Source organism: Lolium perenne, chromosome 5, assembly GCF_019359855.2.
Source record: "Lolium perenne isolate Kyuss_39 chromosome 5, Kyuss_2.0, whole genome shotgun sequence".
In the NCBI taxonomy this organism is placed as follows: Eukaryota; Viridiplantae; Streptophyta; class Magnoliopsida; order Poales; family Poaceae; genus Lolium; species Lolium perenne.
The window spans coordinates 192196720-192211885 of record NC_067248.2 but is presented as its reverse complement, the minus strand read 5'-3'; the positions used below and the strand labels follow the sequence as shown (position 1 = coordinate 192211885).

At 43.1% G+C, this 15166-nt stretch overlaps 1 protein-coding gene across 1 annotated transcript; it reads right to left on the bottom strand.

The window, feature by feature from the left end:
- Positions 1–4494: 4494 nt before the first annotated feature.
- Positions 4495–14153, bottom strand: LOC127301324 (DNA mismatch repair protein MSH6). Its single transcript, XM_051331542.1, has 21 exons — positions 13066–14153; positions 12889–12985; positions 12552–12654; positions 12417–12470; positions 12253–12327; positions 12064–12132; positions 11902–11985; positions 11472–11669; positions 10822–11333; positions 10615–10744; positions 8590–8681; positions 8234–8409; positions 7885–8087; positions 7695–7796; positions 6874–7036; positions 5973–6262; positions 5756–5893; positions 5600–5679; positions 5380–5476; positions 5175–5304; positions 4495–5042 (listed from the first exon to the last, which is right to left on the bottom strand). Exons 1-21 carry the CDS (start codon positions 13928–13930, stop codon positions 4798–4800), a joined length of 3903 nt encoding a protein of 1300 aa, XP_051187502.1. The 5' UTR covers positions 13931–14153; the 3' UTR covers positions 4495–4797.
- Between the last annotated feature and the right edge of the window lie 1013 nt (positions 14154–15166).

Genomic DNA, 15166 nt, shown 5'->3' with positions numbered 1-15166 from the left:
CATGCGGAAAATGACGAGCATAATGCATGAATGGGAGAGGAGGGGAGGGGGCCAATTTATGCGCGGGAAATGGCGAGCATGATATGTGAGAGGAGGGGACTGATGGGCGGGCAAATAGCGAGCATAATGTGTGCCAAAAATGGCAATCATGATAGTTATGTGAGGGCGGCAACGGGGAGGGGGGCTGATTTATTGGCGGGAAAATGGAGAGAGGGGTAGTTTATGGCCGAAACCAACGGGCATGCAATATGAAAGTGGGAATGGTGTATGGGCCGGAAAATGGAGAGCATAATACAGAAGGTGTATTTATGCGCACATATGTCGCGAGCATGATACCGACAACCGTGGTCAGGGGAGGTTTGATCCGTGGGCCAAAAATGGTGAATATAATAAGTAGGGAGGGGCGGATTTATCGGCGGAAAACGACGAGGTTGACGTATGAGAGAGGGGATTGATAGATGGATGGGAAATGGTGGTGAGCCTAGTATGTAAGGAAAGGGGACTAATTAATTTATGTGCACGCTACACGCACGAGCGGTTTCCGACAAGCCTTGACCCTTGTCATAATGCCTCGTCGCTACCACTTTTACAAGCCCACTGCCAACATTTGCTGGGCCGCGGGAAGGGGGGTCTAATTTGCTGGCCGGAAAATGGAGAGCGGGGGGTTTATGGGCAGGAACCAACAAGCATGATATGTGAAAGGGAGACTGGTATATGGGCCGGAAAATGGAGAGGGGGGATGATTTATGCGCACGGATGTGGCGAGCATGATACGCGAGAGCCGCGGCAGGGGGGATTTATTCGTGTGCCGGAAAATGGTGAATATGATAAGCTGGGAGCACCTGGTATGGGCGGGAAACAACAAGTTTAACCTGTGAGAGAGGACGTTCATGGATGGACGAGAAATAGTGAGCCTATTATGTAGGGGGCTAATTTATGGACAGGTGCTACACGCACGAGCGGGTTTAGGACAAGCTTTTCCCTTATCATAATGGCTTGCCGCTACCTCTTTTACCAGCCCACATTCACCTTTGTATCTCAAATTCCACACCGAAGACATGTTTCAACTCTGAAATGTTTCAAATTTTACTTTGAGGGTGGAGTTTTCCAGCTCTACAAGGAGAAAACTCAATAGGATCAACTTTAAGAAATTTTTCTAACTTTCAATCATAGCTCCTTTGACTTTTAACGAAACTCCACATCAAAAATCAACCAAAATACCTAACTTTTGAACTCCAAAGATCAAAGTCGAATCTACGCCCCTATATTATTTTCTCACTAGTATAGAATAGCCCAATTGTGGAGTGGTAAAATCGCCATTAGTGGTGTATATTCGCATGCTGCCACCAGCATGACAACATTACTAAGTGGTACTAGTGGCGTGCGATTGAACACGGAACTAAATATTGAACATACTTGCGGCATGCTGAAGGAACCACACTGGTAAACTACACTAGTGGTGTGTGCCTCCTGCCACACGCCACAAATGTAATTTTAAATTATAGATGAATTGAGGGGGGTTTCCAAAAAAGTTGTGGGTCACCTGACCCCATGGCTAACACGCGCCACTGATAACAAAATAAAAATAAATATATCATCCATGTATATCTCTTTAGTGCTTTCTTGACTTGCTTCCACTATATTTCTGGCTGTGCTCCTTAATCCATCACACTACTCCAGATCATCGTTATCGATATTATGTGTAAAGAGGCTGGATGATTTTGTACGTAGTACAGCCCATTTCGTATGGGTCAAACCATAGTATGGCGTGTGCTTCTGCAGTGCTCGTGGAAAGAGAAGAAGAATCCCCAGGGTTGGTATGGTGGTTCATGCCATGCACACGTGGAAAGAGACATCTCTGGCGTCGGCCCGGGGACGTCACGGCTGGTGGCGGCAGTGCAGCGCCAACGGAAACGGCCTTGACGTGGCATGCCAGCCAGAGCGTCAAGCTGAACAAGAAAAGCAACTATGCGTCTATGCCTCAGCATACCCTCCCCGGCCGACGGCGTTTGCTCAACCTGCTGTCATAATCCTCATCCTTATGGTTATCAGCAAGAAGAAAAGGTTTGGACGATCCAAAGAGACATAAAACATTTGTCTTGATCTAAATCCATGATACCTTCGACACCTTGGATGCTTGACCATTTTCTCTTATGTGTCTCCGCTGCTACACGCAAAGGAAAAAACGACGACACCAACCCCGAATTTTGGCCCATGTAAGTGTTATCCGTCTTCTAGAAAAACGATGAACACAACATGTACGTCCTCATTTAACAGATTGATAAGATAGACAATATACATGTCATGGCAAGTTGCTAAACACAATGCATCATGTGTAAACCCTAGGCCAGAAGTTATCAAGTGATAATGCCCTATACCTTTACACGTCATGTGGGCCCCGCTTCTAGATGCTCCGACCATTTCCTCCCACGTGTCTCTACTGGTCGTGTGCAAAGGGAGACGACAGCGCCAATCACAAATTTTGGCACCTATATAATCATTTTCTCATGCAATGTATTTTATTTTCTTTCTTTACATAAAAATAGATGCCCTACATTATTCTAACTTTTGGGGTACGCTGTGTCAGATAATCTGAACCTCGTGTTCTACTGAGTCCAGTGCCAATTTCAATAAAGTGTCGTATTCTATCCAACAACAAAAAAAAGTCCAGCGCCAATTTTCGACAACCCAGGCCCACAAGTTTAGGTTTATTTTTGGGACAGAGCCCACAAGTTGGGCATTAGATGGTTGAGGAGGCGTTTTCGACAACTCGGCCCGCAAGTATGATTTTGTAACAAAATTTGGTTGAAAGTTACAAAAAAGATGCGGAACACAGTTTGGTTAAGTATGATTCAGTTTTTGTTCTAAATAAAAGGGAGAGAGCCCCCACTTCTACCACCTGACTTGTCGGCCCAGGTTAAGTATCTCACCTGACTTGTAGGGCCAGGTTTTCAAAATCAGTGTCCAACTTATTAAATTATGAGATATAGATTCTGTGAAACAAATTACTCACCCCCAAAAGATTTTGTTTTGTGATAAAAAAAATCCTTCCTTGTGGCTTTGTGAAACTATGGCCCCAATAGCTGTGGTTTCCTGAAATTTCTTGAAAATAAAAGCCGCGGACAAACTTCCTTTTTAGATGCACAGACAAACTTAGTAAAGCGTCAGGTGAATGATCAGTTTAATTTTGAGTGTATATTGAAAAATAAAAAAAAATGCTTTTGTGATGTTGAAAATTAAATGTTGGCTTGGAATAACCCTCTATAGCTGTTGGGCGTTAGCCCCTAGTTAACCTATAATATAAGTTTTTTTATTAAGAAGAGAATGTCCAGTTAATTAACGGAAAACCGGCGAAAACCGTTACAACAAATCCACAGATGAACTAGCCCCCTAAAACATGCAACTCCACGACTGCCTAGGCACACCAACGAACTGAGTCAACCCGCAACAACCACAAACTCACACATCGACCACCATATCATGGAGGAAACACCACCCAAACCACATGAAGAAGATGAAAACCATCCATCAAGCAGCTGCTGCAGATGCGTTCCTTGTGGCACTATTCTTCTTGCTTTTGCTCCTAAGATATTCCTTCACCTTCTTGACTTTTTTTCCCGTAGCCTTCTCCGAGATAGGAGGCAAGCAATCTTTTTGGCGGAGCCAGGGCTAGCTGCCTCCAAACTGACAAGCAAGTCACAAAGTTCTTTTGCAAAGAGGGCATCAGAGACAAGAAGCTGGGTGGACTCAACTGATGGCGTTGCAAAAGCCATCATCGAGGCTGCAAGCGAATCCACCTCCAAATGCACCACCAACAGAGGAGGAGCTGACTTCCCACACAACTCTTGCAACTCAGGCATGAACAACATCACCGGGGTCTGACCCCGTCCTCACTCTCACAGGCATCGTTGAGGCTAGGCTCAACTGATGGCGTTGTAGAAGCCATCGTCGAGGCTGCAAGCGACAAATGCACCACCGACAGAGGAGTCGACTTCCTAGAAAACTCTTGCAACTCAAACTCTTGCAACTCAGGCATCATCAACATCACCCGGGCCTTGACCTCAACGGTGTCCTCACCCTCACAGGCAACCGACACCCGGGGATGCGGCAACGGGGAAGGACAAGCATGGGGGGAGAAACTGCCATAGAGGCTGTCTTCTCCAACCTCAACTAAACCGGCAATGCCCTCAGCCGGAGGAGAGGCTTCAGGCACAACTGGCAACATGTAAGATAAGTCCCTACCCTCACCAAGAAACCTATAATAGAAGTCACTTTGCACATATTTTAGGTTAGCTAGGAGACAGTAGTAGCAATTGCACCAACAGACAGTGAACTTCCTCGCATTTTACCAAAACTAACACACTAAGAAATCTCAACAGTACTTTGCAGAGTCATGCTCATGCATCATGGACTGAGCACTTCTTTGCCAGGATATGCCATGTGCGTGTGTTAAGACAGGTAGCAGCCTACGCAATTTGAGTAGAGAGGGAATGCTGAAGTGGATAGCAAAAACTTAAATTAGCTGACAGAATAGTTAATGATATACACAACTCGACCCTCTTCACTACTCAACCATCTACCCTATAGCTACAAACTGGGGAAGAATCCGCAGAGCTCAACCTTACAATTGGAGCAACATTTCCTTCCCTCTAGAATCGTTCCATTGGTCATTACTAAACTAAGTAGTAAGTACCCCTCGCCAACACAGCATTCTCAAAATGATGCCAATCCAAAAAGACCATCAACTTTGCAAAAAATAGGGGCAATCTCCACTGATTAGATGGGTCCTGTATTTGGTTACCCTTCGGTAGCTTGCGCCCTGGCACGCGTCTGTACTTGACAAATCATGCTTAAACTTGCTGCCTGATCTCCTTGATGATTGCCTTCCTTCACAACATGGAACAAATCCCTGATAGTAGCAAAGCTATCCACCTTCTGCGCACAGACCATCTTATCTTTAGTCGCACAGCGTCGCTTCCCATAATTGGCCTCAAAGTCAATTGACTTCTCATTAGCCCTCTGAAGCACTGATGCAGGTATTCCTGAATTAAGACAACAATATGAGCATGCATCACTTCCTGTTTCCTCTGGGATAACTACGTGAAAAGCTTCAGGCAAAAAGAGCACTTAAAATTTGATAAACTGAGAAACATAAATATTGGCTTGGAAGTAACCTGCTAATCGAGCAACATTTACACCATAGCTTTTGGGACATGAACCAGCTGTTAATCTATAAAGAAAAGTCACTTCTTCCAAACCGCCTTCTCCAATGCCCACTTCGCAAGCCATATGGCAAAGTGATACCTATTGTGAGGTATTCAAACACAAAGGTTAAAACCTGTATATGACTGAACTCAAAGTATGATATGAACACTTTACCTTGTTATCCTCGTGTTCCACTGCTAACCTATGGTAGTGAGTAGAAAACAAGCCTAGACACTGCACATGACGAACGAGATAATCCAGAACAGATGCCCTGTTATAGTCCAAAATGCAGTAAATCAATAATCGCAGTGTAATAGAAAACAAGATAAGAAAATAACAAAAGAGTACCAGGAGTACATAACAACACAATGTTAGGATCATTAATTGAACTTACGCAATAGCTTGTCCATCAGAAGTTGATGTGCCCCGCCCAAGCTCATCTAAAGCCACGAGAGAATTCTTTGTAGCTGATGACTAAAGTAAAAGTTGAACTCAAGTAAGAAAGCATGCAAAATGCGGACAATCATTCATATCTGGAAGGGAATCTTACAAGCACAGAAGCTGTCTCCATGAGCTCCACCAAGAATGTACTTTGCCCAGCCATAATATGATCCCTTGCTCCCATGCGAACAAAGATGCGGTCAACAAGAGAAAGCTCCAAGTTTTCTGCTGGTACATTTGCTCCGATCTGTCAAAGAAACTGTACCGTTAGCAAGCAATGTTGACAGATAAGATGGTGGATTACCAGTGCTAAGGTGATGGATTACCTGTGCCAATATTATGGTGAAACAAACTTGACGCAAGAGAGTTGATTTACCACCCATATTTGGACCAGTAAGAACAATGAAGCTGGCATTCCCTGGCCCACCCATCTTAATATTATTTGGTACGAAAGAACCCTTGCTTAATGAATCACTTCGAATAATGGGATGCCCAAGATTTCTTGCATGGAAAATAGGAGTATCTTCTGGACCAGAAGATTCCCTGATGATTGGACAGCAAGTTGGCCCCTCAAAATAATCACCCGCAATAGAAAGACTAATAAGAACATCTATCTCTGCATGATAAAACCAACAAAATATTTAGTGAGCTTTTGTGACAAACCATACTTTTAGTTGTACGTCCTCATTCCCATAAAGATTTAGCACAATAATACAGAGGTATACATCTTTCCTAAGATGTAGAAGGCATGATAAATAGTACTACATATAAAGGAAAGTGCTCAGTTGATTCACAGAGTATGAAAAACTAGTAACATTATCTCAATATAAATCCATCCATCCCTTTAAATTTGATATCACCCTTGTTGCTGCCTAGTAGCTAGCAATAGGGTACCAAGAACATACAACTACAATCACTTTTTTAGTAAGAAAATCAAAAAACTGGCAGATCAGGAGTATAGTGAAAAGAACAAAGAGCAATAAGGAGTTCGGCCTAACTAAGTTACTAAAAATGGTGTACAGGATGATATCACCCTTGTTGCTGCCTAGTAGCTAGCAATAGGGTACCAAGAACATACAACTACAATCACTTTTTTAGTAAGAAAATCCAAAAACTGGCAGATCAGGAGTAAAGTGAAAAGAACAAAGAGCAATAAGGAGTTCGGCCTAACTAAGTTACTAAAAATGGTGTACAGGATGAAAAAAAAATCATCAGATGCAGTGTTACCAGCAACTACAGAAACCAACTGCCTCCACTTGCTGTGATGCTCAATAAAGAGATGGATTAGCTTCTGAAGAATGCCTTTCAATATTGCTTCTTTGTCTGCCACAGCCTTGGAAAGTTCTGATAGTAGTTGTTTTACTTCTGGTGTCCAGTACCGGTAGAACCCCTAGCCAAAAGTTGAAATTATGTTTAAACTTCAATTCATAACATATATCTTACTTTGAGTAAAACAACTATAAGCCTTTAGAATACATTTCAATATGTGTTCAGGCAAAATGCACAACTGCTCTAGTGCAGAGAGGTAATACAGGACAACATTTCCAGAACACATTGCTCATACTGGAAAAGTCCAAGTTTTTGAAGTGTTTGTCTTTTAAAGCCGCATCCATCCATCAAACACGCAAAGCGTATCCTAGGAATAAGATGTCTAAAAGGGGTTTCAAAGTGAATCCCACTGATGTTGTCCAACTAACGCCGAAGATGGATAGACTGAAAGGTTATGAACAAACAGCATTGGAACTAAACACGGAGACAGAGGCATGATAGTAAGTAAACCACCACCACCACACCACACCACCCCAACGCCGCCCCTTCTTTTTATTTTGCGGGTAGCCACCCCTTCTTGTTGGTGGTGTGGGGTGTGGGGTGTGGTATGTGCACACTAATGTGAAACTGATCAACTAGAAGAATGTTAAAGGTGTTAATTCTTTTGTTTTGTAACTGAAAACAACAAAATGGATCAACGTGCCAAATAACATGTAATAGTATCAGTACAGTTCCATACTTGCTTGTATTTAAGTACAAGAAAAATCATGGCTCCTTACCTTTTTTGTAGACTGCATCTCATAGTTACTAGGAACAGAACCTTTCAGGCTCTCAGACACTTCAATAAGGTAAGTATCCTTTCCAACATTAACATAATCAACCTGCACCACAGTCAACCAATTATTAGCGGTTGCTAAAGAAACTAATAAATGATCAGCAGTTTGAAACAGAAGTGCGACATAGCACTACCGACGAATCTCCGAGCAGCTTTCTTTGCTCCTTCAGGTACTCCTGTAGACTGGATTCAATCTCCTCTATGGCAGAGCAAGTGGCATCATATTCAGGATCACAACCTTCAAGAGGTATGATTCGGCCATTACGATCAGCTTCTGACCATTCAAATGCTGCCCTGAAGTAATCTAAAATTGACGATACATCTGGTAACCCTTTGCCTGTAAACAGTTAGCGTTTGCAGAGTGAGCTTACACATTAGAGGCAGTTAAACAATCTAATAAGAAACCAGACCAAAGAAAGAAACAAATGAAGAGCAAAAGAGACATCGTGTAGCTTAACTAGTAAGGAAAGTTATTATTACTACCTGGTGAAAGCAAATCATTTAGCAGACAAGACCCCTCTGCGCCTGTCAACACCCTAAGAGAAGAACATGCTTGGAACATCTGCTGGCAACCACGAAGAGCAGCAGTGAACTCCTGGAGCAGTCTCTTTGATGTGTCTTCATACTTAACAACTGACTTAGAACTCCCATTTTCACCACTGCAAAGAATGTGTAGATGAGTCATTCAGAATAATAGAGTAGATTTAAAAGGTCCAAAAGTAGAAAGGCAAAGCAAACTTCTATAGCTAAACCTAGAGAAAAAATGACAAAATGCAAAAGGCAAATGACTCGAGCTTGTTTAATGATAACACTACTAATAAGGTGTGATATTGAATTACCAGCTGGAGAAAAGGCGTGCAAGCAGGCGCTCCATGTCTGGGAGCCTAGATAAATCCTTACGCAACTGCATAGCACAATCATGCCCAACTCCCTGGAAAGATGAATTAAGGATTAAAAATAACAACAAAGAGTAAAATGACAAGGCATAATCACCCCGTCAAAAAAAAAAACAAGGCATAATCATGCAAAACATGAAAGAAAATTTCTGGCTGCAATCCTTAGTATATGAAGTGAAAGCAGATGCACAATCAGGATATACTATTATATGGTAATCATCAGTTTGAAATGTCATAATTTTGTTCAAACATTTATAATAATGTTGCACTTCAATTCAATCTGAGGACTACAAATTTTTGACTATGAATAAATAAGCATCATACTTGGCAAACACATAGCAGTAATTGCCTCAAGGCTAAGATAGGGTCCATATATGGAGAGGTTTCCTTTGCTACTCTGAGATGAGCAAACAACACCACCTTTTCTTTAAGCCACACACGACAAAACAAGGGAACAATGTGATACTAGCAAGCATATAAGGCAGTTATAAGTACACAAGCACTTAACACCTCAATCGTAATTAGATGCCAACAGCCTTCAAACAAACATACTGTACTGACACGTAATAAAGGGCATCAGAAAAATAGAATGCTTTTAATTACTTCCATCAATTGTGTTCATTGGTCTACAGTATAATCCTTTGTGAGGAAAATAGTAACCATATGGAGATATTTGTGATTTTCCACATGTATGTACTGAAAGATATAATGTATGCGAGAGTATCATATATTGCTCATGCCCTCACGCTGCTCCCTGGCTGGGACGGTACCAGGGTGGCCTGAACCCTTGACCCGGTCGACGTGACTTCCTTCTTTGGGCAGGCATGTCCAAGGTTATCGAATTCGCAAGGCCCCATGCAATGGTGGTGGCTTGCCCCTTTCCTTCAGCTTGGGGTGGATGCCAAAGCGGCAGTCCCATCATATGCAGGTGGTGGTTCGGTGCAGTCAGGATGGCAGGGTGGCCAGCCAGTGCGGCAGTGCAGTCTGCTCACACTTTGCCCTGGGTGCGTTGGTCAGCAGCATGCCAGTTATTACTGGCGGTGCAGCATCCGGTGGTGCCTGGTCATCTTCACCTTTTTTTCACAATGGAACCAGTGCCAGATCTAGCTCTCTCAGCAGGAAAGATGATGCACATTGATGCCTGAGTGATGATGCACCAGGTTTTATCCTTAGCAGAGTTTGTGGTTCACACATTTTGGTGCATATTTGTTGTGGCTGGTTGTGGGTATTGCGCGTATGTCTGCAGTGTATATCTTGTTTGTCTGCTTGAGGGCTCCAGGCGCAACTTCAGATAGGCGTCTGAGCCCGTTATATGTTTTTGGGCAGTTTTTTCCATTAATTCATTCGCCAATTATTTTGTCCTATAGTGAAATGAGATAGATGTCGCTTTAAAAATAATATAGATGCAAGCACTTACGTATCTTACGCTGTATACATTTTAAAAGAAGGAAAGAAACAAAATATGGGTTTGTGATATTATAATCTATATGGTTCATTTCAGTGCTCTCTCTCGATATGGTTCATTACATGCCTGTTATCGTTCTCTCTCAAGCTAGGTTCGGTACCAGTGAAGTCTGTATTAATTTGGGATTGGTGACTCCACCCTATGAATCGGGAAAAACTTAAGGGTATGTCATGCTTTGCCGCTTCCTACTAAGGCTTAGTGAAACAAGGTGGTATGCACGGTTTACCATCTCATGTTTCCACTCATTTTTCACACTATCTCCTGGTACACAAACTAATGCTGCATTACTTTGGAAGTATCTGAAGCATAACTGTTGCATGTAGATCAAATTTTGCCCAAGCAAAACAAAACCCACCCAAACAATAGCTTTGTATTACTTTGTTAAGTCTTCATTGCTTTTTTGCTACAACTATGATAAAAGAAACATCTCCATAGGATCCTACTCAAAAAGAAAAAACAGGCTTATGCTGTTAGGAAGATTTTTTTACATCAAAGACACAAACCTTGAAAATAGCGATGGCACCTTGACGCTGTAGTATTGCTTTGCAATTGTACAAAGGCCTTACAATCCACCGCTTGAGCAACCTTTTTCCAAATCCAGTAACACAATGATTCAATTGTTCATACAAGGTCCTGAAAGTATACACAAAAGTATGTTGACACAGAGTTCAATTTCTAGTCAAAACTAAACAGATTGAAGCAGGCAGTACCCTGAGAGACCACCAGTTGCATTCTCTAAGATATCCAAATTTTCAAGTGCTGCTGCATCGAGTATCATATGCTTCCGGGTGTTCTTGATGATCCCAGAACAGGTAAGGGGCTCAAACTCAGCACATGGAAGCATTTTGTTATACAGAAAGACTTGCTTCAAATAAAACAAAGAACCTCCCAGAGCAGAAAGCGCATATGCTTGATCACCAGCTCCAATTAGCTCACTTAATAGTTCAGGCAGACAACCCATATTGCTTTGTGCACCATCAGTGTTTTGCGATACAGCAAGATTATCCGATGAGCTGTAGTACTGCTCTACCTCATGAATAGTTTTCTCTGCATCCCAAAATTCTTTAGATGGAAGCAAATCATTAATCAAAGGGTTTCTTGTATTATTTTTCAGTGCCCTCTCAGTTTCTGGACTCAACATCTTAGCTGGCTTTACGATTTCCACAGGTCTCATTTCAGATAAAACTGAACATAACACATGACGCTCAGCGTCATCTTGGAACTGAAAAACAACAATTGTATAATGATAAGAGACTACACAATAAACAATGCAGCTTTCGAGAAATCCATTTAGTTTGATTGTTATTTTTTACACGTAAGTACACCTGAAAATAAATGTAAGTATCATAAAACCACCAACCTGGCCGACAATGAATTTGCTTGTAGAAACATCAATTATACAAACACCAATTGTGTGACCATCTTGACTCTTCTTTGAGCTATATTGGGAATCTTCTGTCACAGACAAGATGTATGACGGATCTGGATTTGACAGAAGGGACTCTCCTTCTGTCAGTGTTCCTTTTGTGACCAATGCACATATTTCACGCCTCACAACCTGGAGGGAGTAAAGCAGGACAATCACAAGAATAAATATGGTCATGCTCCCAACATGCAAATAACAACATATGAATATACAAAAAAAAAAAATACAACCACAGGACAATCACAAGAATAAATATGGTCATATATGTTCTCAAACAGAAAAAATAGTCATATTTGGAATATATTTTTTAGGTCATGATAGGTATAACAGAATTGGTAACATTGACCATGGAATGTAAACAAACCTTGTCTTTTGTACCCGTCTCTTTACGGCGAAGATCAAGCTGGTCAGGAGTTTCAGTCTGCTCTACAACCAGAACGCGGTAACCCTGTGATGCAATGGATGTTATTATCAAGATGAAAAACTCTGCCCTTGATGAACAAAATTACATCAAATATGTCCTAACCTTCTGAGCCAGTTTCTCCAAATTCACTGCTAAATTCTTCTCTGGGAAGCCACAGTGGGGTTGGTCACCCTAACATAACAGGATGCAAAACAAATAAGCAGAAGAGTTCTGGTCACAACACAAGGGAAGATAAAAAATGGAAAGCAGAGTGGTAGCAGAAAAACCAATAAGCAGAAGGAATCTTCATACCTTCATGTATTGAAGATCAAGGTCCTTTGCCCCAACATGAGCATCCATCTCATACAATTCATAGAACTTTCCCATCTGTTTCAAATTCATGGAAGAATGAATAATCACTAAACTAGACGGTCTTAATTTAGTACCCAATATGCAGTGGACAAATATAGATGTACCTTGAAGAAGAGAACCTTATCCATGTGCTGTGATTTGAATTCCCACCATTGTCTCTGTTAATCAAGATTAACGGTTAGCATTACAGTCAAGTTACACAATAGAAAAGGGGCGTATTGTCAACATGAGCATACTACCTGTCCACCTGTCAAGTTTTTGAGGAATTGCGGAGGTAAGGAGAGAGTTCGTGGATCATAGGCTGGGTTTCCAGGAGATCTCCCTTTTGCATCTTTGCGCCCTCTACAGTTGAAAACCCATCATAACTAGTAAGTAAGTTATAAAACCCGTTAAGAAAAGAATATAAAAATTCCATCAATTCCGACCGCATGTTTAACCAGATATACACCTAATAATTTGAACAATACTATAAAATGCCTCTTCCATCTAGCTGCCTAACTGCTATGATTTAATCCCAACTGCTATGATATGAACTGGAAAAGGAAATAATCAAAATGGCAGTCCGAAAGCACTCACTCCCCCAGGAATTTGAACTTGTCCCCCTGCCGTTGCCCAAAGCGCTCAGCCAGGTCTCCAGTAAGAGCAAGGTGAGCATTCTCTAGATTTTTCTCCCCTGCAACAACAGCAGCAAATCTTACAGACTGAATAACCACACCGAAACTCAATCGACAAAATTCAGATCCCATTACTCACCTCTACCGCAGCTCGTCGGCACTACTTTCAATTCAGCTTTCGCAGGCGTGTTATCAAGCTGAAAGCTGAACTTTTTAGCACAGCCCAACGTAGCGACATCCACGTTTTTCCTCTTGGTCGACAGCGTCGACCCAGACGACGCGGATGCAGAACCCAGCCCAGGCGTTGACCGCAGTGTTGATGCTGAACCTGAAACGGACAGGGAGCTCCTCCTCTTCTTCCCCTTGCTCGAGCTGACGGTAAGAAGAACCTCTTCCTCGTCGTCCAAGTCCACTTCCTCGGATTCATCCTCGGGGGCAGCGTCGTCCTTCCTCCAGTCCTCGTCCTCGGTGGAATCCTCATCCTCCGGCGCGGCGGGCGACTTGGCCTCCGCGGTGTCGGACATCCGCCGGAGCCGGCGCAGCTTCCTGGCCGGCGCCGGCGGGGGCGGAGGGGCGGCGGCCCACTCGAACTTCTCGTTGGCGAGGTCGACCTCCTCCTCCTCCCCGTCGTCGTACGCCACGCGGTGGCGGCGGGAGGCCCCGTCGTAGGCATCCACCGTGCCCTCGTACCACGCCTCGTCCAGCGGCCAGTACACCCGCAGGCGCCGCCCCACCGCCTCCTCCGCGGGCGCATCCGGTTTCTTGGCCTTCGGCGGCGGCGGCGGCGGCGGGGGGGTGGGCTTGGGAGGGGGAGGGGACGGCACCACGAGGGGGGGTTTCTTGGCCTTAGGGTTGAGCGGCGACGGGGTGGGCTCTGCGGCGGACTTCGGGGTGGTGGTGGCGGCGGAGGGGGGTGAAGGGGATGGGGAGGAGAAGAAGGCGGTGATCTGGCTCTGCTTCCGGATGAGAGGGGAGCGGCCGTTGCTGAGGCGGCGCGACGCCATTGCTGGGGAAGGAGTGGCTGTTCTCTTCTCCCGAGGGGTTTAGGGCTTTGGTGAGGGATTGGTGGAGGCGGTGAAATAGGAGAGAGGTGGGTGGAGTGGAGGGAAATGGCGCGGGGTGGTGGCGGGAAACGGAGGGAAATGGCGACTCGCCGGAGGCGGCGAGGTGCTGCCGGGTCCCGGCCGCGCGCGGGTAGGAGAAGGGCCTGGGTGCGGGCCTACTGGACCGGTCCGGTAATGATCGGTTCTGTTCGGTTGCGGCTCTGTACGATCCCAAAGCCTTTTCTTTGGGAGCTCCTATCTCCCGCTTTAAGCGGGAGCGAACCTCCGTCCTGCTTGAAGCGGCCACTTCGTGGGCCGTCTGCGCGTGGCCCAACAAAAGGTATTGCCTCTTTTTTCGTGTTCTTGTCGTTTTTATATTTTCTGTTTTTTTTGTTCAGATAAATTCCAGATCTGAATGTTTTCGAAAAATAAAGAACATTTCGAAAATTTCGTTTTTAAAAAATTAAACAGTTTTAGAATAGAACATTTTTTGAAGTTGAACATTTTTTAGAATTGAACAAATTTCAAAGTGAACATTTTTTAAAACTGACCATTTTGAAATCTATTTTTATTCAAATTGTACGTTTTTTAAAACTGAACGTTTTCAAAATCTAAGAAAATTTCAATTTTGAACAAATTTAGATTTGAATAATTTTAAAATTGAACAAATTTTTAAAAATTCAAATCTAAAAAATGTTTAGTTTTTAAAAAGTTTAAATCTGAACAAAATTCGAATTTGAACAAATTTCGGATTTGAACAAATTTCGAATTTGAGAAAAATTATAAGTATGAACATTTTTTAAATCTGAACAAAAAACAAATCTGAACAAATTTTGAAATCAGCAAAACCAGCAAAACCCAAAAAAGAAATAAACCAGAACCGAAAAAACATGGAAAAACCAGTAAAACCGGAAATCAAAGGAAATACAGGGTAGGCGCTAAATGGGCCGGCCCACCCCGTCCGCCGCTTCAGGCGGGAGCGAATCGCTCCCGCTATGAGCGGGGAATAGGGATGGCGCTTTTCTTTACACAGTCATCCATAATGACTTCTTTTCGATAAAAAAATGTTTTATAATTAAAACATTAATTACTCCCTCCGATCAATATGAATAGATGTTAAATAGATATGTATGCAACTAAAATGTGTCTAGATATGTTGTAAGAATACGGATCCTTGACGAACAAAGTAAAAAGACG